The sequence below is a fragment of the Numenius arquata genome, chromosome 3 (genome assembly GCF_964106895.1).
Source record: "Numenius arquata chromosome 3, bNumArq3.hap1.1, whole genome shotgun sequence".
NCBI classification, from domain to species: Eukaryota; Metazoa; Chordata; class Aves; order Charadriiformes; family Scolopacidae; genus Numenius; species Numenius arquata.
The window spans coordinates 19,221,116-19,246,042 of record NC_133578.1 but is presented as its reverse complement, the minus strand read 5'-3'; the positions used below and the strand labels follow the sequence as shown (position 1 = coordinate 19,246,042).

General features: G+C 39.5%; 1 protein-coding gene across 2 annotated transcripts in view; it reads right to left on the bottom strand.

The window, feature by feature from the left end:
• Positions 1–8,689: 8,689 nt before the first annotated feature.
• Positions 8,690–24,927, bottom strand: part of TANK (TRAF family member associated NFKB activator) — a 31,142-nt gene continuing 14,904 nt past the window's right edge. For both annotated transcript variants that reach the window (XM_074145200.1, XM_074145201.1), the window contains exons 6-10: positions 21,178–21,357; positions 19,820–19,896; positions 17,526–17,644; positions 15,315–15,898; positions 8,690–10,945 (exon numbers count right to left, since the gene is read on the bottom strand). In XM_074145200.1, the coding sequence (XP_074001301.1) occupies positions 10,778–10,945; positions 15,315–15,898; positions 17,526–17,644; positions 19,820–19,896; positions 21,178–21,357 (1,128 nt within the window). In that variant the 3' untranslated portion in view covers positions 8,690–10,777. The remainder of the gene's footprint in view (positions 10,946–15,314; positions 15,899–17,525; positions 17,645–19,819; positions 19,897–21,177; positions 21,358–24,927) is intronic.

Genomic DNA, 24,927 nt, shown 5'->3' with positions numbered 1-24,927 from the left:
GTCTATTTAACACCTAATTCCGAGGAGTCCATAGGCATCTGGAGATCTGAACGTCGCGTAATGAATTCACTGTTTAGATGGGAGATTTTTTAAATCTACCTCAAATTACATTTATTAACAAGGCGAGCAGGAAGTGTTAGAGTTGTTAGACGCTTCATTTATTAAATAATTTGTGGGTATTTTCAGTTGTCATATCCAGAGTCATGGGGGTTTACTTATTTTTTAATTAGCAATTCCAAAACAATGCTACTGCAGTTTAACAATTCATCACGTAATCTGGGGCTGTTCAGTTCAGCCACTAATGCTAGATAATTCAGATTGTTATTTTGATCTGTTTATAACTCATTTTGTTGTGATAAGAGAACTGCTGCCTTGAAATTAAATGGCACAATTTCCTATGGACCTTGTTGCGACCTCGAAGTTAACTATATCGTCTTTGTCTACCTATTTCTTAACGTTATACCTGGTATAGGAAAGCAACAGTAATTTAAATTTTTCACTTATTTGTTCTCTCACTTCATGATTGGTCCCTATTTCTCCTTAATGTGTTTTCATATACCACTGCGGAGGAGGAGGTGGGGAAGAATGCAAGTGTCAAAGTAAATTTAATTGTAAGAGTAAGTCACCCACATTGCTGCCGAGGTCACGGTGTCTAAACTTTTTCCTTTATACGCCAGCAAGTTAATTTAACGAGGTTTAGCTGCCCTTATAGTTAAATGTAGCTGTTTAAATATCTTATAAAGGCATGGTGGAAAGCCTGACTCCTGACGTAGCCAACCTAACAGAAAATAGACTTTGTTTTCCTTTTTTAGTTGCTTGCTTTATTAGATTTCTCACTCTCGCAGATTATCCAAAAACTACCCATTGATTGATCGCCCGTAGAGCTGCATTTGGTGTAAAGAAAAACTTCACAGCTTTATTGGCTCCCAGGAGACAAAACAAACATAACAAGATATTCGTATTAATACAAACAATGCAACAAATGAGAAAATCATCACATTTAAATAAGACGGTAAAGTCAGTCCAGTGTACATCCCAGCCTCTGATCTACTAGACATGGCAGCTCAACTAATCACCAGCGCTCTCCGGCACGGGTCCCTATGGGAGGTGCGTTATTGCTCACAGCATCTCCTCGTCGCGAACACAATTAGCATAAGAAAATGCCACTGAATAAAACTTTAAGAGCCCAGTTTAACGGTATTTTACCGCAGCTTTGCGACTCCAACTATGAAGGTTGAGATTAATCTGCTTCTTCAAAGAGATTTTGAATATTTTTTTTTTCTTTCGGTTCATACTCGTACCTGGAAGCTGTTGCTCATTTTTTTTAGGGCACCACGCATCTAATCGTAACAAGGCGTTTATTTTGGGAAGAGAAAGCGAGAAGACTCCAACTTTCTGCCATTTCTTCTGAAGACAAAGAAGGGGACGTGTCCCTTTACCCTTGGTTAAAAAAAAGTCCAAGGAACAGTTTTATTTTTAAAGAAAGAAACTTCCCCTCCCAACACAAACGCCCACACACACCACGAACTTTTTTGTTTAAAAGAAAGCTAATACCCTCTTAGCTTCGTCTCGGAAACATCAAAAAAGGAAAGGAACCGGTTTTGAGGGCAGCAAGCCAGTAAGTCCACTCTCTGTGTTATTTCCTACGCACTCTTTATCAAAAGACGCAACCAGCCGGATATATAGTAACATTTTCTTCACCGGCATTTTCTTATAATAGCCATTTTCTTCACCCTTTAATGGAAAAGTCACTCAGGCCCAGTGGGAAATATGGACCTTCTGAAATGCTGTGGGAGTCTTATCATCCTTATCATCTTGTTACCCTCACGCAAAGGGCTAGGTAATTGCTGTTCTGCCATTCTGGTAATCTCTTCTCTATGATAGACTGACTAAAATCAAAGTGAAGCTGGATTTGTTGGCCATACGATTCCCTTGAAGCCCAAAGAGGTTTGACAGTTCTGAGAATCGCATCACGTTTCAGGTCTTACATCCATTTTCCACCTGATGGTGGGGTCGAAAAAGGCTGAAGGGGCTGCCTTTTCTTTCTGTAGCCTCTTCAGGCCGGACGGGCATTTCTTGGCATTCCTGGTATTCTACATTAAATAAAAAGCAAGACTACCTTATAAATGCTTACTGCACTTCCGCTCATTACATTTTAATGGGCTTGTGAACTTGAACGCATGACTACAGCCTCTCCGCTAATAAGATCTGTACTGGTCTTTTTTTCACACTTTACCACCGATCCCCGCACACGCCCGCCTCGACAGAGCTTTGGGTAAAACTTTGGGTGCGCAAGGTTTGCAATATCGGGTCCTGCGGGCGGGTATCGCTTACCTTGCCTCTTTCGTGCGCAGGTCGGTAAGACTTGTATGAAGGAGCAACACGCACGTGTTTAAGTAATAAAAAACCGCATGTAAAACTAAATTGACTTTAAAGAGATTTGTAAAGCATACAGGATTTTGTTCTCTTAGAAGACGCATTCACAGATTACTACACGACTCTTCAAATAGTTGCAATTGCGGCGTATAATGCCAAGTTATCACTACACAAAGTAAATTTTAAAATGACGACTCTTAAAACCTTGCTAAGGTGTAGGAAGCTATTTCATGACCAACGGATACAATATTTCGAATTACTTTCCAGCTACGTATTCATCTCAGACTTATTTGGCCCGAAATACGTGTATGTGTGTGTATACACAAAATTATATGAAGTGAAATCTTCGGAGAAATGCAGGGAATAGTATGCTGAAGGAGATTTCAGAAGCGATACAAAAGAATGAAAGGAAGTTTTAATGGTAGAAGGAAACCTGCTGTTCCTGTTCCCTGGGCAGAAGGAGGACTAAACGTGGTGGCTTTATGCTGGAAGACTTTTATCATTCTTTGAATACTTAGGGACACTAAACTCCCCGAATAAAGAAATCAGATGAATCCATTCTAATTAGGGATATTCCTGTTGCTAACGTCTTGTATCACTTGAGGCAACTGGGAATCTATAAGTAACAAGCTTATTTGATCTGTATCAACTGCAGTTAAATGGACACATGGATGAGAACTCTATTAAAAAATCAGTGTATGCGATTTTGGCTGCTGAGTCTCCGTGGGCTTTCACATCTCGGATGGCATGGAGCCCGAGGTTTCTCTCCCGTGCTCCTATTGAGCTTGGACGTGACTTTTTTACGCCCCCACCCTTATGTCCAGAGTTATGTACATGTTTCCACATATTAAAAATGTAGTCTACACTGCTCGAATTGGCAACACTATCAGAGCCTCTCCAGACGTCTCCGTCACCAGGTCTATGCGCGCTTTGAACAGTTTCACTCAAGCCAGCTAGTTCCGTTGGTCTGGTTCTGTACTGGAGGAGAACTTGCGTAAGACTACAATGATATTTTTCTCCTGCTCAATTCACATTGTGTGCCTCCTCCTACAACTGCTGTAATCCCTTTAATCCAACAGAAACCTCCAACGCCCGACTGTTGATAAATTGGTGGGTCGGATGGCCTTTCACCTGGTTGTCACCCCTGGAAAAAGTGTTAATGGACATTTGTAGATGGGATTCTCGCCCGATCGGAGGCTCAGTTTCTGCTGTGCAGGCACGGTCTTGTCACACAAAGGCTCGACTCCACACCCCGTCTGTACGTATATTCTTTTGCATGCACGCTGACCCCAGGAATAGTTTCTGGGGTTTGTCAGGGCACCTGTTGTAAGCAGATGTTCTGACAGTCTCACAGTCCGTGATCTCAACGACTTGTCTCGTTCCGTTATCCCGTGTGCGTGAGTAACCCGTGTACAGGAGCCTTGTGATGGCGAGAAGGGCAGTTAATCAATAAAAACAATAAATAGCACATTATTTGTCACTCCTTTGCTGGCGGTCAATTATAAAGAAGAAACTTTGAATGGCGGCATATCAGTAATGTCAGGAGGGGTGGCAGTGCAGCTGCACGGGCTGCCTTGGTTCATCCATCATTACCTAGCAAATGAGCCGACTGCCTTGTGGGCAGGTACAGAAGCCCTGGCAGGCGAGCAAGAGAAGAGATTATTTTTGCATATCTCCTGTGAATCTCCAGGGAATTCAGTGGCGTTCCTGATCTCAAATGCTTGTAATTAAGAGGATGGCATCTTTGGGCTGGAGAATTCCGGAGAAAATCATTTTCACAGCACCTAGAGGGCTTGATGTCGCGCTTGATGACAGATGGGAAACCTTTATGAAGGCTCCGTAACCTTTTGCCCTGAGAGACTATACTTTTTGACGCTGCAGGATTGGGAGGATATAGATGTTTTTACTCGGGTGATAGTGTGGTGATTTTTTAAAACAACGAGTCATTTATTAAAGTATTTTAATGGACTATGCAAACAGCGAAAACCTGACAAAGCTTGTGTCACTGCTGAGAGCGAAAACATAACTATTAACCATAGAATGTTTTGCTTACGGAGACTTTTATCTTGCACAGAAATAAGATATTGGAAAAGACTAGCAGATAAGCTTTCATGTTTCATCTTTTCAGATCATGACCTCAGGAATGCCATGCCACTTCCATTAATCCTTTTCTCGACTTAAAGATGCCTGTGAATATGAATAAAGTAGTGTTTAAAAAACGATAGAAAGGAAAAGAGAAAGAGAAAACAAGACTCATTCACATTCCGAGTCTGCTTTCTGTCTCACACGTATTACATTTCACAAAACAGATAGAAACAATAGAGCTTATTAAGAAAAACTTGTTTTGAATGGCAAATTAAGCATAATGAAAATACACACGTTTTTACAAGTAGTTATTTTTTTCACCAATTGAATATTTTAAACCTTTTAAAAGTATGTACTTGTCTCTGAAAAATGTTTTTCTTTTTAGCTCATTTTCACCATATCACCCTGCTATATATATCTATCTAAAATTTTTAATTCGGTCAGCTCAGAGACTTTAATAAGCACAACACCTTGTCTGCGGCCAGACATTAACCAATAGGGGTGCCCTACCTCAGCTATTTATGAGCAATATCAGTGTGGGTTTCCAGGCTGAAGAGGCTGATGCACGGATCGGTCCACATTATGGCTTCTTAGGCAGGAAAACCCGTGGTTATTATATTCAAGAAGATATCTCAGCATTCGTCTTCGACGGAAATACTTTTTCGGTGCAGATAAATCATCAAAATAGGTATTATAATTTGATGCTAGTTTGGAAAATCATATGAAATCAAGAAACGATCCGAGAATCTTTTGATAAAAAGTAAGCTTGACCTAATGAAAAGTCAGTTCCTGCTTTCATCCTTGTGTATAGTTTTAAAAAATATTACAGATAATAGCAAAAAAAGACAAGTTTTTATCTCCATCCCCCATATCTCTAAATTCAGAAATACAGAAAAAAATAATCTCCTTAAAGAAGGGCACAGAGGTTAGCTTGAATTTTGCTTTATATTATAAATCCATTAAATCAGTATTCCCGATTTGCACAAACCTGTGTGTCTAGTGTTCTATGATCTCTTAAAACATAAAACACTCCAATGTTGAGCATTAAGGTGGACTGCATTTTTCTGCTTCTTAGGTATTACAGCGATCTGGGAATTTATTTTTACAGCCTGAGATGTCAGTATGCCACAGAAGCATGAAAATCTCACCATCTGTATGCTCATGGACAATCTCATCAAGTACACTCAACGACAGACTTAGAATAACAAAATTTAAACGCTATTACTACCGCCTATCCGTACATGCACTCAGATCTATTTTAAATAGCGTTCAACCTGAGTTATCGTGCGGCTTACCTCAGGCCTAAAACATTATAATCCATTTCAGTGTTTGCTTACCCGCATGAATCCTGTCGTAAAACAGGCACATGCTATTTGAAATAACACTTGTTAAATTAAATGGGAGGTTACACAGAGATGCACAGCATTTAATTTTGCTGATCCATAACCCAGAGAAGGTTCAGGAGTCAAGCAATGGCTTCACCTGGCAGCTTACCTAATGTGCCGGGCAGTGTCCTTCTGGATATGTTACTTGTCAGTGCCAGGAAACAAGGATATGTTTTAGCTGGAACACTGCTATAGCAGACACTACATAGTTTAGATTAACTCCTTTCAGTAGTACAGCATCAATGTGTTATTCCCTTAACATAAAACATACAGATTATGTAAATCTGTAATAAATACTATTTTGAAGTGTATAGTAATCAGAAATCTTTCAGGGCAGGATGGAATGGAAACTGAGAAATATTGGAGAGTAAACATTCCAACGCTCATTCCTCTGCTTCTCCTGGCAGAGAGGAGCACTTGCTGTAGCTGGGCTGCTATCGCTCCAGCACTGGGGTCTGCCCTGTGAATGCCAGAGTGTGGACTTTCAGGAAAAGCTAGGGCCAAAGTGATCCCACGCAAAGCGTTTCTCCTCTCTCTGCAGACCCTGTTTGTAAATGGGAACAGTTTTTTCTGGTCTGAGGGAAGGCCAGACCTTTCTGTACCTCCTCACAGGGTGCAAACTGGGTACGTGTGGTCATTGAGGCTTGCAAGGCCAAGCAATCCGAGAGGCAAAAGGCAGCGGTGGAAGAGAAGCCGTTACAACTTGCTTACAGTATGTTCAGCATTCCAGACTCTAGTCACTGCGCAGAACTAAGAGGGCAATGGAGCCCCTGGAGCCCATCAGGAATTGGCACAGCTCTGCGTTTGCGGGCCTGGTCCGGGGCTTCCCTAGGAAGCACTGCTGTGCTGCCGGCTATCATCTGTCCTGCTGCGGGGAAGAGGGACCCAGGATGTCAGCGTAAGGAACCCACAGGACTTGTACGAAGTCTCTCTCTCGCCGCTGCCCCTTGTGGGGACACATACTGATGGGCTCCTGGAAGCCTGGGCACCAAGGGCGAGGTCTGCAGTCTACCACTGATACCCACCAGCCTGCCAGATCCCCCCGGGTGCTGCCGCCCCGCCACCCGATCCCATCAGGACCCTCTCTGGGTTACCACCTATGCCGGGTGCGGCGCTGCCTGCTGCGGAGGGGCCTGATTGTGTTGGGCTTGCCATGCGGCCAGCGAGAAGGAGGGATCGCGGCAGGCAGGCAGGCGGAGGGAGGGATAGGAAGGAAGGAAGGAAGGAAGGAAGGAGGCCGGGCTGATTAGCATGCAGCAGCGCTCGCAAGCCCGGCTCCATTGTTTTAACACCTCCCCTCTCCTCCGCGCCAATCTGTCACCGTTCAGCAGGCGAACGCTGCTGCCTCGAATGCTGCTCTTCTCAAATGAGACGGATAATTAGCTGCCCCGCACGAATGGCGCACTCTTCTCACCCCTGATTGCTATCACCTTCTTGCTCCTGGCAGTTTTGACACCTCGTAATCAGCCTGCTGCTTTTTCTCTTTTCTTTCCCTATTTCTGATTTTTTTTCCTCCCCCTTCCTTCAGTGTTTTTTTTTTTGTTGGGTTTTTTTTTTTTTTTTTAAATGCAATCCCAGTTGCCATTTGGATTGAGACTCCTCTGTTGAGTTAACCTTGTATGATTGCGGGGGAAAGGGGAATGTATGGTAGGGAGGAAAAGAAATCGCTTCCTCTGAGTCTCATCTGCTGAGTGAACCATGGGTGGGGGTAGGAGCATCTCGGCTTGATCCTCCAGTGCTTTTGTTTGTAAGGGGGAACAGTGTCTCCTGAGCATCCTCTGAATTAACGTTTTCTCGGATGGGGAAGGATCGTGTATGGAGCGACTCCTCCGCTCAGTTAATGGAGAAAAGACTGCATGTCTGTTACCGGTTTAGTTAAACTCAGCAATATGAGGAGGGGATTTTAAAAGTAAGTTCACACGGCCAGGAAGCTTTCGCTCTTCCTCCCGGGTAGGGAGGGAAGGAAGATAACTTATCCTGAGCCTCTTAAACTGAATTCACTGTGTTTCACGGGAGTCGGAAGAGAGCTCTGATTGGAGTGCGAGATGGCAGAGGGAACTTCTTCCCTTCTGATTCCGGAGAAATAAGAGATCCCAGTTAATGCTCTGGTGATTTCTGTGAGATCTTAAAAAACAGAGGACTCGTGGAATCTGTCATAGGAGCGTTTTCCTCTCCTCTAACAAGCACTGACAGTCTAATTACTGGAGCTACGAGCAGCTGTCGAGTTAGCCGGAGAGACAGGGGAACTACGTGTGTTCTACCCGGCCGCCGGCACCGAGCCCTCGCACCAGGCTGAGGCAGCCGGAACGCCGCAGCGTGCCCCTCAGACCCCCCCGGGCAGGAAAGGGGAGCGGTTTCATTCCTTGCTTTCGAGTCAAAACTAGAGTTCCCGCGAACACCGCGGTGAGGGCGGCGGGACGAGTGAGCCCATACGGAAACCTCGAGAGCGGCTTCAGACCCGGGGCTGCCCCGGGAGGACTCTGCTGGCCCCGGCAGAGGAATTCGGTAGAACACCTTGGCACGAGTCTGCTGCTCCTTATTCCCTCTCAAGCTCCACTTCCTTCCCCCACTTTTTAATTTTTTTTAATGAAATCCCACTTCCCATTTGGGTTCAACCTCCTCTGCTGAGTTGAGTTTGTATGGAAGGGGGAGCGGAGGGGAGGAATACTGAGCCTCCTCTGGTGAGTGCAATCAAGCAGATGTCCCTGCTGGCAGCAGCAGCCTCCGCCAGGAAAGCTGTATGAGTGGGGCCTGCTCAGGGACCGTGCTCACCTCCCACTTCAAGTCGCTCACAACTGCTTAGCGTGAGATTTATTTATTTATTTGTTTATTTGTATTTATTTATAAACCAGACTGGTGCCCCTCGCAGTGGTCTCTGATCGGTGACCCTATCTGGACGTCCTCAGGCAGCGTAGTCTTAAGCACACCGCATCTAACAGCTTCCTAAGATGTCGCAGTAGGCAGGAGCTCTCATAGCGGGAGACGGATAGGTTCTGCCGGTCTACGAGGCTTTGGACAACCGTGTCCCCCTGCCCTGCCCTGGCTGCAGTGGAGCCCAGCTCTGCAGGCGGAGCGGGGGCGGGGCAGGCTGACTCCAGAACCACGGGCCGGCTCGGGGGCTTGGTGCAGGGCTCCCTGTCTTGCCCTTCCCCGCCCTTGCCCTTCCCCTCCCTTTCCTGCCAGCAGAAGAGCTCATGTGGAAAACGCGTCCGTGCATGGTGGGGACGGGACACACACGAACAGATTACTTAATTTTCTTTAAAGGTGATTCGCAGTTTGATTAGCTCTTAATAACGTGAGCTCCTGAGCTCGAATTTAACGGTTGAGAAGACAAATCGGTTTTGTGTCGGGCTGGCTGGAGATGTGCGAATCCCTTTCTCTCCTCCCAATCCTGGAACTTCTGTCTCTCCCAGGAACTACCCCCAGCCGTGCTCTCCGGGGAGGTCCTTCGCACGGCGAACCCAGGGATGCACCTACCCTCCGCAGCGCTGGGCACCTGCCGGGCCTTAGAGATGATCATAGCAACAAACTCTTTCTCCAGGTCATGCAGCAGAGACGCACTGTATACTGCTGTTTATTACAGTACACTCTGTTGACAGCCAGTCTCAAACATGAGATGTTTAAAATAGAGAAAATAATTGCAGAAAAATCCATTTCTAAAAATTATGCAGGTGCTAATTCTTGCAGAAATCGGTCACCTGCAAACAAATCTTTGAAAAGAGAAACTGTTGTGCTTTGCTGCTATGAAAATATTAATGCTAATTATCAAATATCAGGACTAAAACCTATATTCAGTTCAAATGCAAAAAGCTCCAAGTCACCCTTTATCAGTAATTTAAATTACTTAGTAAACTCCCCCTCCCCCACTTTTTAATTTGATCCCAGAAAATCCAGAAAATGTACAAACCTTATCAGAATGCAATGTTTCAACTAAACACAAATTCAAATTGCATTGAGAAAGCCACTAAGCATATTGAGGTTAAAGATTAAGTCACTGAGATCTCGGTGATTAGGCTTTCCCCTTTCACTTCTAAACTGTAACAGGCTTTAGCAATCCTTCATAGCAGACCAGAAGGAAAGGGAAATAATCTTTGTTATTATTAGTTTTAGGGAAAGCTTAACCTTTTCTCACTCTGTCCTTCATACTAATATAACCTTTTCCATGAAAGTATTTTTACTAATTATTAATGCTAGAAAGGTACATGAACAAACCCCTTGTTTTTTTTATAACATGTAACAGATACCCACAAAACTGCTGCTGTTACATTTTGGCAAAAAGGTCATTTATGGGCTGTGTTTGATTACTCTCTCTAGTAAACAATTCATCTGGGAAAGTCAACCATTTATTTATGTTACTAGTGAACAAGCCTATCTTAATTTTGGCACACCTGGCATTCAGTTACTGCGATGATTTTACAAGAATCTGAATTAACAGGTTTACTATTTTAAGTGAAATTTGGAAATTTTGTAACAGACATTAAAACTGAGAGCCTACTTCTCTTCCTGTTTACTTCAAGGAAACCATAATCACATCACTGGATACTGAGGATACTGGATACTAGCATTACACCGATTTCCCCAGCCAGGTTAAGGCATTAATCCTCCAAGCCTACATTCACAAATAAAATCATGTCTTTGGGCCCATTCAGGCAATGATTAATTGAAGAAAAAAAAAAGAAAAAAAGAAAAAAGGTGTTTAACATCACTCTCAAAGGTAATATTGAAGCATAACATGCAGTAATGTGAATTACAGTACTGACTTACAGTTTCATTTTACCTTGTCAAAGGACAATTAAAAATGTGCTTATCTGACAATTTCAGTCATGAGTTCTTGTTAAAAGAAGTCTTAATTCTTAAATTCTTAGCATATCTATTGAATAAAAAAAAAATCAAATGTATGCAAAAACAGTGATCCATTGAATTCTCATACATTAAGATTGTACTTTAAAGTGGGAATTCAGATGCCGAAGAAAATCTTCCTTAGATGTTAGAGATGGTGGGAAAACTTCTCGACAGAATTCACATATTCCGCCCTGATTCAGTTCAGAGTCTGTATAAGCTTGTGCCAGCAAATCATTGTCTCGAGGCTGCCAAATGAGCTAAAAGAAACAGAAAATTATTATTGCTGTGGTTTACATTATGCTGTGGTTTATATTTATATAACAAAAATACCTGCCTCTTTAAACTAGGTGTTCTCTACACCTGCCTGGCCAGAGACATTAACTATAGAGTTCTCATTTAAGGAAAGCAAGATAGGACTTCGATTTTTTAAAGCTCTATAAACATACTATCCTTGCAAACACTTAAAATGCCTTGGTATCTATTCATGATAAATACTGCTATAAGCAAAAGTCTGTAATATCAGTCTCATATATATTAAGGCTTTTCCTTAACTTTGCATTTCAGTATTTTACCGTGGGAGCCACAGTACATAACAGTCATTTAACAGAAATGAGAAAACACATTTTTACCTTAGAATAAAATGTTTCTTGTAGAGAGTTAATATGAATCATCTTTTATTTCTTTTCTTACTGATGCATAACTAGTTTTCAGTTTACTTACAAAATGACCAGAGCAACGTCATATGGCTTAAGTTGCTTACTTGCTCTGACTGCCTTTTAGTGTAAATGTGTCTCAAATCTGTTTTGGGATTCCTGATGATGCTGCCATGACAGCATCAAACTCAATGGGACCATCTGAATACCTACCCATGCATTCAGGCAATTCTGCAAACCATGCTAAATTTGGTTCAGCAGCTGTACTGCTTGTGGTCCCTAAGCTCGCTAGTTTAAAGCCAGCAAGTTTGTTTATCTGATGTGGGAGTTCAAGGGACTTCAGCCTGATAGATACTTTAAGTCAGAGTGTACATTAATTATTTAGCGTCATACCAACTAGGAATCAAAAAATCTTTTATCAGTTTTCAAAGTAAAGTTAAAAATTAAGTTTCATTACTTTAAGTATTAGCAACATGAGATAAAACACACAGTTACGTTATACAGCCAGGATGATCAGGTTTTGAGTAAATTGAAAACTAAATGCATACTGCCATGACTGCAAAGTAGCCAGAATGGCAGCAAGCTGGTAGGAGCTCTATGTGGGGATGGAACTTACAAGAGGAGAGCACCCTACAGGTTTTTTTGGCTCCATTTTCTTTTCTCTTGCTTCACTCACACATGGAAAGGCAAGCGAGAATACTTTAGAAAGTAGTTTCTTCAGAAGTTTTAAATTTCTTGCTATTGATACTTACTCAAGAGTTTTAATTTTCAGCTCTAATTCAAATTTCATCATGTCAAATAGTTAGAACCTATTGTTTATTCCTCCCATGGTAACTCACTGTACAACTAATGTGGCTTTCATAGCAGTTAAATCTCATTTTTAAACGAGCTAAATTTCTTGTAGTCAATTTCCTGTCTCTTCCCTATTTAAACAGTGTTTAGCTTATCAGATAGCAATAGCAGATTTACTGTCTTTCATTATGGCCAGCAATCCATATAATTAAATTGACTAATTAGTAATTAAGTGCAATCACACCACTTTTTTCAGCTCAAAGAGTCTACTTATTGTATGTTGCTGGTGTAAATTGCATATTAAATCTACTAGACACTGACACACTTAAACATCCCTACCAAAATGTGCTTAGAATTACTTGTTTCTAGTATCTTACGATGTAAAGCATCATTTTAAAAAAGATAAAATAGTATTGTAAAAACCCCATAAAAGACATAGTAAGATTTCTAATCTTGCAAGCACGACATGGGGAGCAACCCACTGAGGCAGGCACTTAACTTCCATTTCTTTCTTTTGAGTGTTAAGCATGTGCTTAATATGCTTTTCAGAAGAGGGATATATTTAAGCAGATGTTCCATTTCAAAAACATTAATATTCAGGTTAAGATCAATAGACTATTGATTTGCTTTTAAAATCATGAACATTCTTAGAAATATTTTTTGTGGAAACAACCCCCTCAAACTGTGAATACCAATAAACACACGCATCTATATGCAAGTCTCAGTTAAATGTAGTCTGTAAAATCCTAGGTCCACTAATATCCGTGTTTATTTTAATCTGCTGCTCTTTTCAGTCACATGTTTTTTTAAAAAGTTACATCCTAAGAAAACAGTACTGAGTTTTCACATTTAGTATCCACATAGAAGGAAAGAGCTAAATTTATTACAGCAACTGAGAGCAGTTCCAAGAACTTACTGTTGCCAAATCTATTGCATTTATGGGGTTTTCCATTTTATAAGTTAACATATGTAGTAAATACTTGAAAGTTTTATCTACACTAGGAAAAAAAATCAGGTATATAATTCCTCCCTATTGGAGCTTCACCGGTGGCAGGGATGATGGAAACTGTAAGCAGTGTAACCACCCCTTAGAACGGTGGTAAAAATACTAAGAACAAGTTTATGCATAAATTTTGTTAAGGTTAATACAGTCGAAAGGGCATGTATGCAAGTAACTTTTTAAAAACATTAGTATTTTAATCTACATATGTATTATTTGTGAATCAAATCTTTAGCACAATTATCAGTTAGAAAAAAATAAAGCTGAGTAATTCACTGGGAAAAATACTTAAAAACCTCTTTTGAGGGCAGCTGAATAAAGGTGATGGATGTTTAAATATACTGATATACACAGATGTATATTTAATGGATCCTAAAGTAATACTGGCTCGTTTCAAACAAGCTTCTGGATAAGATATAATATTTTAATCAGTCCTGTATGTTCTACAGTGCTATTGTAGATATGATTTACAAATACTGAAACAGTTCACTATTGCCTTTCTCTTCTCCAAGTGTTAGCATTATTGCATTTTCTCCACAAAGTAGAACATTTACATTTTAAACTATGGCTCCAAATGAATCTCCTTATTTTGCAGAAATACCAATGATCAAACTAAAGGCTTATTGCTATTCAACCGCAATTCTTTTCTACTTTTTTAAGCTGCATACTCTCCTATCAATTTATAATCACATACCAGCTGTTTCACTTGCTGTAATATACAATGCAGGGTGCCATCTATTGAAAAATGAATACACAGACTAACTAGTAAAAGAACAAGCTGGAGAGGGAATACAGAAAAAGAGGACAGTAACAAGCAATAGACTGAATGCTTCACAGCTCCACAGGAATTCTACCAGTGATAAAATAAATGGTTTAATTTGTTTAACTCAGTCACAACTTTAACTGAAGATGAAGGAAAAATAGAGCACAATAACGGTGATTAGTAAGTTGGTATAGAATTGAGGTATATTATATTACAAATAGATATTTAAAATACATTTTGAAAAATCAGGCTTATAGTTTAAAATACAATGTTGAAGAACAGCAAACTATATACTATTCAGAGTTTTCATCCAAAACTCATTTGCAGTAGAAAATTAAACTAGACTGGGTATGTTTTAGAAGAAGTAAACATCAAAGCTATCATGTCCTACAAATGCTTTCCAAATGCTAGTTTGCATGTCATGCAGTGGTGAAATTGAGAGGTAAAGCTGTTTTGCTGCATGTACCTTGTCATTAGCAAAGAACACAAAACCACATCAATGTAAATAATAACAATATGCCAAATAAACCCTCACAGAAATCCTAAATATCATTATTTGCTTATTCTTGAAAAGCTGTCCTCTCACAAGGTGTGAGAAAAGCCACAGTAGTGTAAAAAATCAGTCCATAAAGGTCCATAATTTTGCCAGCAATTTCAGTTGAGACAGGATGTTACACCAAAGAAGCAACGTATTCAGAGACATGATTGTCAGAACCTGCTGAAATGTTTTTCTGCATTACAGCAACTGGGCCTTGCTTTCAGAAGCTCCCATGGACTTTGGGTGGCTATAAATGAAATTCAAGCACAAAGTACCTACATAAACCTAAAATAAAATATTTTAGTGAACTTCCCTTCTTTTGAAAAAATAAATACGCTTTCCTCCTTGACTACTTAAACTCTGAAGAAAAAAATTTGTCTTTTTACAGGGGAGGAATAAGGTACTGTTTATACCTCAGACTGAGACAAAAAGTAGAACATTTTCCCACAGTGAAGTACTTATCTGTTCAGCTTTTTAATTAGTCCATTTGTCATATTCTCTGCTGTACGTTAAAAACAATTAAAACAATTACGTGCCCTATTCAACTGAGATCAAGGGTAGAAAGAAAGCAATCTAGGGGGCAACGTACAATTAATGACAGCTTTGAAATAGATATAGAAGCAATTAATATCTAAATGAACTGAAATTTGTGCAAGCATATCCAGTGCTTACATCTGCTTAAATTCCTGCCCTTTCACTGGAAAAGTGCCTTGTATATGGACTTCAGTATCAGGAAGAAGAACTGACAGGAGAGATTGTCTTCAAAACAAACTGATGAGATACCTCATAGAGTATATTAATTCTGCCTCAAAGATCTTTGCAAAGTGGTTGTTTAAATCATTATAATTTTTTGAAATGTACAGTATTTATAGAAAGATACCTGATGAGGACCTCTGATGGTTGTCCCAGCAGCTTCTAAAGAAGAAAAAATTACTTCAGGTACACCCTGGTTGGTGTGCATAGGTACAAATGTGAAATCAGTGTCTGTTGTTTTTAAACATGTTTTGTCACGGGTATTTTCTATGGGCATGTTTGCATGATTTGGGGGGTTTGTTTTGTCAACAGTAGTTAAGCTTTGTAAAGCTGAGGTCATGAGATCAACTCCATGAGCTTCAAATGAGTTAGGTTCCAATTTACTGAGGTTAACAGCACGGTCTCTGTGCTCCAGGTTAAAATGATGATCTTGAAGCATGTTTTCAGCTATACCAGTACAAGGAACTGTTGGTTTTTCCTGAGTGCTCTGCAAGAAAGCAGAGTCATTGTCTGTAGGTGGAAACTTGACATTAAATTTAGAAAGTGATTCTACAGAGTTGTTGTCCTCATCTTGGCCCACTCCTCTTGGTGTGATAGATGTGATGCATGATGCACCTCTATTTATATCCTTTATAACCCGAGGCTTAAAAAGCTCTTCTGCTTGTTCATCAGTTTTATCAGTACACTGTATCGGCATGGAAAACTGTATTTCTGTGAAAAAAGAATGAAGAAAACATTAAATAGTACACTGAAGTATAACTATTAAAGGTGAGGTGTTGGGGTGTTTTTCCTGAGAGGTTTTTGATTTTCCTTCTTTTGGCTTTTTAACCTTTATTTTTTTCTCTTTGAAATCAGTTTGAGGTGTAGTTCTCTTTCACAAACACTAGCTCTGACACAAAAATTATCAGAACTGAAATAAAAGCAAGTAATTCTGTTCTAACAGTTCTATTTCTCTTTGATTTATGGCTAGAAAAATATTCATTTTATTGAAAATTATGTTGTCCCATACTCTCAACACATACTTGCATATATTTACGGAAGTTTTCTGGCAGAAATAGAAGCTGGAACCAACACCATTTCACATGGTGCCAAGAACCTGCTAGGCACCATGAGCACAATTTTAGAACGTATTCAGGTACCAAACTTCCATTGGTTTCCAAATTAGGTAAATATTTAAACTGAATAACTACTCATAAGTAGGACGTTATTTTCCCTTTGTTTTGAGAATTTTCCCTTAATTTTTGGCATTTTATTAACAAAAATAGTAATAATATACACGATTACTCCTAATAAGGTGAGAGAATAACATCAGTACACATTTACTGTACAGCAGCCTGCTGACATCACTCAGATATTGTGGTAATGTGGGCCACAGAAATCAAGCAGATTAAATCTATATCATGTATAGCTTTTCACACAGTTGAGTTAGGCACTCATTTAAGGAAAACAAATCCATTCTGAAATAAGTCACCAATCACTCATTCCTCAAAATTCCCACCCCCAAATAATAAAGTTTAGTAGTGTACAATCAGAATATAACAATCAGACATAGCGATTTGAAGACACAAGCTAGACATTAGCGCTTCGTGTAACAAAACTTTGGTAACGGTATAACCTAAATTAGAAGCAAGTCCTGAAATCAGCATCTTCTGCTTCAACCGTTTAAGTCTGGCACGTGTTTTTTGAAATCACTTAAGAGTCTGATCCTACTATTAAGAAAAGCTAGTAGGGAATACCCATAGTAGCTTATGTGATGTTAAATGTAAGCATTAGCAGAACTGGACATTCAGGATCTCTTCCAGTTGCAACAAAAATCAAGCCTTTCTTTTGTTTTCAGGAACTGCTGGATTAAGCTCTTGTCCCATATAACAAAACAGTATTCAGAAGCCTGCACAAGGAAGTCTAGAAAAGAAGTCCTCTGACTCTCCTCAGTCCGGCAGTTTTCCTCTAACAGATATGGGGCTAGAGACATTCATAACAGACATCTTTTGAACTGACAGCTAAATTAAAAGCAAGCAAGTGCTGTCATTCACACAGTATGATGGGATATCACATGTAGTAACTGCCTGCCTCTCACTCCAAGGGACAAAACAATTACAAGAGCCATTGATGTGATGACTGTCTTTTATAGCATGTGATTTGGAGCATTCGTCATAGAATGCCAAAACTGGCGGTGCTTTTTCCTGGTGAAATACTGAGCACCATGTGAACAGACTTGAAAAAGGCAGATGGTAAACAGTGGAAGTACTTCTATGTATGTGTAATTTACAGTATTTTCAAATATAAAGCAAAGCTTTCAAACAGTTGAATCACAATAAGAGCTTAAGTATGATATTACCAGTTTCAGGTTCTGGCTTTATCTTAAATTTACTCAGTTGGTCTGTTTGTTCTCTGGCTAGCATACAGATTCGATGACACTCTTCTTTCATGTCCTGGAAAATAGGCTCCAGATTCTCCCTGGAAGATCAAAATTGTAAATAAAAGAGTCAACCAATTCAGCTAGTTGTGACCTTTAATCTAGTCACACCCACAAACCAGAGAAAAACAATAGTGTGAGCTACTTTTCTTGAATACTTTTATATGTATACATATTTTTGTTCTTCTTAGTAAAAGCACGCAGAAAAGGGAAAAGAAAATGTTGACAAAGAGCTGTTTAGTCATATCATACACACCTACCTTCGAGCTTAGGGCCTGACTCTGCAAGGAACCCCCCCAAAAATCTGGCCTTTACATTTCTTTCAGTTCCCGCAGATATTTTGTGGAAGAGCTTATCTTTCACAAGGGTACTGTTTCTATCTCATTGTATGGAAAATAAGATGCTGCTGCTGTGAACATTAATTGTTCTCCATTGTTTTCCATGCGCTTCAGATTTTGCAGGAGAAGGAACAGACAAGCATTTGTTACTTCTCCTTTCTTCTCTGTATACCTGACGTTTTGGAGAGGGGCTCATGAATTCATTCCCTCTCTGTTTTAGATAGTACCACATGACTTTTCCTTTTATTTTGAAGGCCTTTTTATATTATATCTTTTCCAGAGTATCATACATCTGATATTTAGTTATCTGCACTGAGAATGGTAAAAATAGTTCTTCATGCTGGTATGAGTTTTATTTGCCCAAAGGCACTACACATTACTCAGTTACTGATGCATCCATAAAATTCCATTGTGAAATTTTAGTAAACTTACTGAGGAATTTATATTTCTAAGCACAATATAATGGATTTTATAAAATGAACTTCAGGGATGAAAAAATGAAGTTGGTGACGAACTGGATTTGTGTTCTCTTTTGCATCTTTGTATCAAAAGAGGTCAAAAGGGATTTTTCTTTAATCCAGTGAATTGTTTTCCTTTTTGTTGCGTATTCATATAGCAATCAGGAGTGTCACGAGCTGTGTTCCTACTTCTGCTGTGCTTCTCTTTTTGGAAGATGTCTATTTGTATCTCACTTGAAAAAAAAATCTACAGAAGGAGTTAAAGTTGCTACTGTTAACACTTGCATTCTGACCATTTTTCAGGAGTTTTGATAAATATGAAATTAAAAAAGACTCAAGTTTCTAATTGGAGCTTAAAATGCATATATGATTAGATAAATAAATTTTAATATGCTAGGCATTTGTGATACTATAATCTTACTAGTGTAAGATTACCAGTAATCTTACCAGTCACATACCTCTTTCCAAGAAAACAGTAAAGTAAGGGAGCTATTTGAGAGGAGGGAGACAGAAGACAGATAAAGGTTTTTCATTTTTCAGATATAAATCAGTAAAGACAAAAAAGTCTTTATCACATTACATCACAGTCTTATTTCCTCTCTTTCTTATCATAAAGCAGTAGTGAGTCAGACTAAAGATCCTCACAGTTTACCCAACCTATGTCTGAGAGTGGCCAAAAGCAGATGCCTCGGCAAGAGTATAAGAAGACAGCAAGTTTATGATACTTTTCTTAACACTCTCCTAGAGAATCTTCTACTTGACCCCAGCAAAATTGTTAAAACTGGAATTACTGCCTATCCTGTGAAAAATGCAAACCTAAGACTTTGGTCAATATTTTTCCCAAAACACTGGCTGAAGAGGCAATCCTTGCGTAAGAAAAATACTGCTTTTGGTCCCTTGGTCATAGCAAGGGCAGGCTGGTTTCAGCTTACAGATAAACCTGGTTTCAAACTCTCTTATTTAGGATGGATCAGGCCAAGAATTATTTCTTCATGCTGACTATCAGACCTCCTCCTGGCAGCACAGCAGGCTCCTCTGCTGTGCTGCCATCAATTAATCCATTACGGTTGTACATTCCTCTTCTGAAGAGAGTTAATGGAAGTGAGTTAATGCTTATCCAAACCCCAGCGTTAACATCCACTGCTGTTTCATGCAGAGTTTAACCTCCTGCTGAATGAAGTGGCTATTTTCCTTCCTCCCAGCTTATGCTTACATACTTGCAAAGCCCCAGCTATAATTCCATACAGTTGCTGGCTTTATTACCTTCCCACACCAGTCACACCATCAGATGTGTGATGCTCTCCCCATCCCCCATCCATTTTTTAAGGTACTGTTTAGAAAAAAGGGAAATAGCTGGTCTTATTTAATAGCAGAAAAGACAATTGAATGCAAATTTTAAAAATGCTGCAAAAGTATTTACCTTTCAGGCATAGGTGAAATACCGGAGATCCCTAGAGATAATTCAGGCTTATCTGGAACAATTTTCTTACTTTTCACCTTGAAGTAAAAGATGAAAATATTGATCACAAGTTAGCATATTAATTTTGTTCCTCAACCTGATATGAATAAAAATGTCACAGGATCCTTCACCTAGTCCTTCTGGAAGCTCTCAAAACATTCACAAAATGACAAAACCAGTTTTTTACTGTTTGTGTGAAATTCCTATTTTTAGTTTAACTTAGCAACTCAGTATGGCATTCCTCTGCTCATACTCCCTTGAAAGGAAACTGGTTCTAAGAATATTGCTTGACTGTCATTCTGTTTCAATCATGTATAAGGTAAAATTTTGTATTGTGTATGAGCTTGTTAGTGAGGTATCCAGCTATTTTAGCTCTTAAAAATCAATTTATTCACTGAAATTTTCAATGAACACATCACAAGCTAATACGTCAAGAGTTTTTAGCAGGTTTTTAAGTAAGTTATTAACTTTGACTACCACCTTGTGGTTAGCTCTAGTATTACACAGTTTTAAATCCAGGCATTAAGGAAAGTTTTTATAATAAGCAGTCATTAAACTGCAGTTCCACTAGATCTACATTACCAGATGGCCTGGGTAGTTCATATGTGCTCCAAATCAGACACAGAACTTGATCATATGTCTGCCAAATAAGCTGATTTCGATGATACGTTATTTATAATCACAGACCTATAGCCTACAGGTTTGTCTTACCTTGCACTGAAGTGCCACTACAGCTCCCACAGACACATTTGAGCTGCCTTATACCTAGCAACGTGGGTTATAAATGCTTACCACAGTGATTTAGTTAAGTAATGCTTGGGAAGTCTAATAGCAACAAGTTATGTGTTGCTGTGCTCCTCCCCTTACCTATGTTCACTTTAAATTAGCTATCTAAAATATGGCTATGTGGTTAGATTCACATCGATGACTGCACTCTAGCTGTCCCACAAGGACAGAATAGCACTCTGGTTGCTATTCTGTAACAAAAATAGAGTGGCATAAAAGTGAAAAAACTCAGTCTTGGTGAAAACTTCCAACTGAAAATTATAAATCAGAAATGCTAATCTGGAGTTTTCACAAATACTAAAACTTTAATGACATAACATAAAATGATTAACACAAAGATCAAACTATATGTATTTAATATTTTGATGTTTCCTATGTGCTTTATATACTTTAATGATTTCCTCGTAATTATATAATGCTGAAATTTAAGATCAATTTCTTAGAATAATTAGTATAAATATGTTTGAAAAGTAATAATTTAAAAATGTTTGGTTTTTTTCATTTTATCTCAACAACTTGGATTCTTATCTTACCTCCCTTTTATACGTTGGCATCTGTATACCCTTTTGTGCTTCATTTAATTCTTTCAATTTGCTTTTCAGAGTTCTTATTTTATCTTCTTGGTTGGAAATAATAGATAAAAACTTCCTTTCCTTTTGATTGCTTTTGTCTTCAAGTTGCTTCAACTTCATGCTCTCACTTTCTAACTGTTCCTAAAAAATAATTTTAGAAACATCAATACTACTAATAGAATTGAGGCTTGTGGAATATCATGATTCAGCAGCCAGGAATAAATTAAGCTTTTGCAACATAAGTAAGGGCCAGTCTCATTTATTAAATTATTAATCTTAAACTGTTAGTAAAGACCTTCTACCACTACACATAGACATAACTTACCATAGATGATTACTCAAAATAACTGTATGTTCTGAACTTATGAAAGTCATATCAGTGTTTATAAAAAATAAAGATACTCTCTTGGTTCACTCACTACATCATTGACATGAACGTTTTACATACAATATATAAAAAAATTCATTAATTTCAATCAATCTTAAACAATTCTGAAGAAGGTGATATTCTGCAGCTACCTTAATTTTTCGGCAAACCCAAGAATAGAATCACAGAACCATGGAATATTTGAAGTTGGAAAAGATCCATAAGCATCATCAAGCCCAACTCCCTGTTCCTCACAGGACTGCCTAAAACTAAACCAGATGACTAAAAGTGTCGTCCAGACACTCCCTGAACTCTCAGAGGCCTGGTGCCATGAACACTTCTGTGGGGAGCCTGTTCCAGTGACCAACCACACCCTCAGTGACGAACCTTTTCCTAATGTCCAATCTGAACTTTCCCTGATGCAACTTCATTCCATTTCCTTGTGTCCTATCACTGGTCCCCAGAGAGAGGAGACCAGCACCTGCCCCTCCACTGCCCCTGTGAGGAAGCTGTAGACTGCCATGAGGTCACCCCTCTCTTCTCCAAACTGAACAAACCAAGCGACCTCAGCCGCTCCTTGTAAATCTTGCCCTCAAAGCCTTTCACCGTCATTGTCACCCTCCTCCTCTGGACACACCGTAATAGTCTGATGTCCTTCTTATATCGAGGTGGCCAAAACCACATACAGTACTTGATGTGGGGCTGCACCAGTGCAGCGTGGAGTGGGAAAATCACATCCCTTAACCGGCTAGCTATGCTGTGCTTGATGCACCTCAGGACACAGCTGGCCCTTTTGACTGTCAGGGCACACTCTTGACTCATATCAACATGCCATCAATCCAAACACCCAGATCTCTTTTTGCAGGCCCGCTCTCCAGCTGCTCGTCCCCTAGTTTGTACGTATCACCAGGATTACACTGCAAATACTGAAATGCTATGAAGATTTGTGAAATAAAAAACAGTGGCTGGCACCACTTTAACTATCTATCTGTAATTCATGGAATTTTTATGTATACGGGCTTTTTGGTGGAATGAAGAAGAATATAACAATTTTTTTTAATATGCACAAAGATAGGCCTTGGATAATTTTCAACAACCTGTGGTTAAAAACTGTGGCTATGAAAACCTTCAATCTGTCAGTTTATGAAATCTATAGAAACACTGATCTTGAACTGAATCAAGTGTAACAAAAGGTGGCCTGAAGCTCCATGTCTGTCTCTGCAAGAGAAGTAAGCCCAAATGGTTAACTCTGTAAGAAGTAATGTAAGTGAAATGCAGTGAGATAGTCCGCAGATAGGTAGGGCAAGGTGAAGAGAAAAGGAAGGAAACAAGCGCTCTTTCAAGAACATTTGTTTTATTTACAAATGGGACCTAACTAGGGTGAGGTTGTGCAATTGGAGATTAGGTAGGTAGGGCTACTCTACCAGACGATGACAGCCATGTATGGCTGGGTCCAGAGCCAGTCTACAGAGACAGCGGGTGGTTAAGCATGGATGTGTGTATGTGCAGCTGACACAACAGTTTAGCCTCAAGAAGTTATACTAGCTGGATAAAAAACCTGCAGAAAAATGGCTTTGAAGCCATTGGTTTTTTTTCTTTAGTTTCAATTGTGACTTTGAAGAGTAAACCTATGGTAAGAGTTCCAATGCAACTCTGGATTTGGGTGGTATCTCAGGGATTGAGATTAAGCCTCTTCTGCTTAGTGGGTTCAAAACATTGTCTAAAAATGGAATGTTTCTATCCCAGCAAAACTCTCACCATCATCTGCAGATCTGACATATCTCATTCTTTCAGTCTTTGAATTTACACGGTATTTCTGCTTTAGGTGTTGCTAACTTCATTAATCATAACCTTTCTTCCATGCTTTGCGCTTCTGGCAGGTGGTGTGGGGAATATATGTAGAGTCCTAGGACAGACCATGAAACACTTTCTATACTCTTCTAGTGTGGAATCTGTATATATATGGTAGATAAGAATTCAGGGAAGCAGATGAAAAACAAAAGAACAAATAGCAAAGGACAAAAAAAAGGAGAAAGATTTTTTAGTATAATTCTCGAAAAAAACAAACAAACAAGACTGAAGATTTTAGGCTAAAGAACCCATACATCATCTTCTATAACTGGTGCTATAGCAGTTAGATTTCATTTTCTCAAATGGCACAACAAAAACATTAGAAAGAATTACAGTACTATGAGGCACCGAAAGTTCTAAGCAAGTTAAGGAAGTACCTGAAGAATGAGAAAAGACATCTAGTGATGTGGGAAAAAAATAACAATTTGTGTTAAGCGGAATGGAGACATGCATAGAAGTATTCTTAACAGATATGAAAATACTGTGAAGGAATTTATAGCAGGGCCAGATGCTGAACATAATTTTATAACCATATACCTTTTCCATATTCTTTAAAGACTACAAAGTCACAGTAGCTATGGTATGGGGAACTGCTTTTTCCCAGGCAGGCAGTGACATTCTATGGTGTGCTTTCACAGACCCCAAGCTACCACAGAGCCATTATTTCATCACAGGGCTCCCAAACATTAGAATCATAGAAAAGTTTGGGCTGGTAGGGACCTTTAAAGGTCATCTAGTCCAACTCCCCATGCAGTGAGCAGGGACATCTTCAACTAGGTCAGGTTGCTCAGAGCCCCGTCCAACCCGACCTTGAATGTTTCCAGGGATGGGGCATCTATCACCTCTCTGGGCAACCTGTGTCGGTGTTACACCACCCTCGTTGTAAACAATTTCTTCCTTATATCTAGTCTAACCATTCCATGGTCAAATTCCATTTCCCCTTTAAAAAAGCTAAGGTGACACAGCTTCTCCTGTATTTTCCTTTGAAAATGATTTGCTGGAAATCCAAACACCTAGAAAAAAGCTTATGTCAAACACAACACTTGCCCTCGAAGAACAACTCCATGTTAAGGACAGTAAAGTAACTCTTTCACTGAGTCTGCGATACAGCATTGGTCTGCACACACATAATTGATCTGTTTGGGTCTATTACAGCTCCAAATAACATGCGGGCTTTCAAAAGCTTTCAGATAACTGGGAGCACTGCATTAGTTCTATTTCTCCTACATTCTCCTTCAGGAAGTGAGGACAAGATTTAAGAAAGGAATGAGAAAAGCCACATGAAAACCAACGTGAGAAGAGCCATGCAACATGTTGCAATGAAGATATATCAGTACATACTGACAGAAATCATTCTTGTGCACCATCAGGATATCACACCAGGAAACAATGGAGAAACAACTACTTCTTTTGGGATCCTTCAATAATACAGCACTTCATAGCTTGATGATCTTAGTTTCTAATACTGACTGAGTTTGGGTGTTTACAACAAT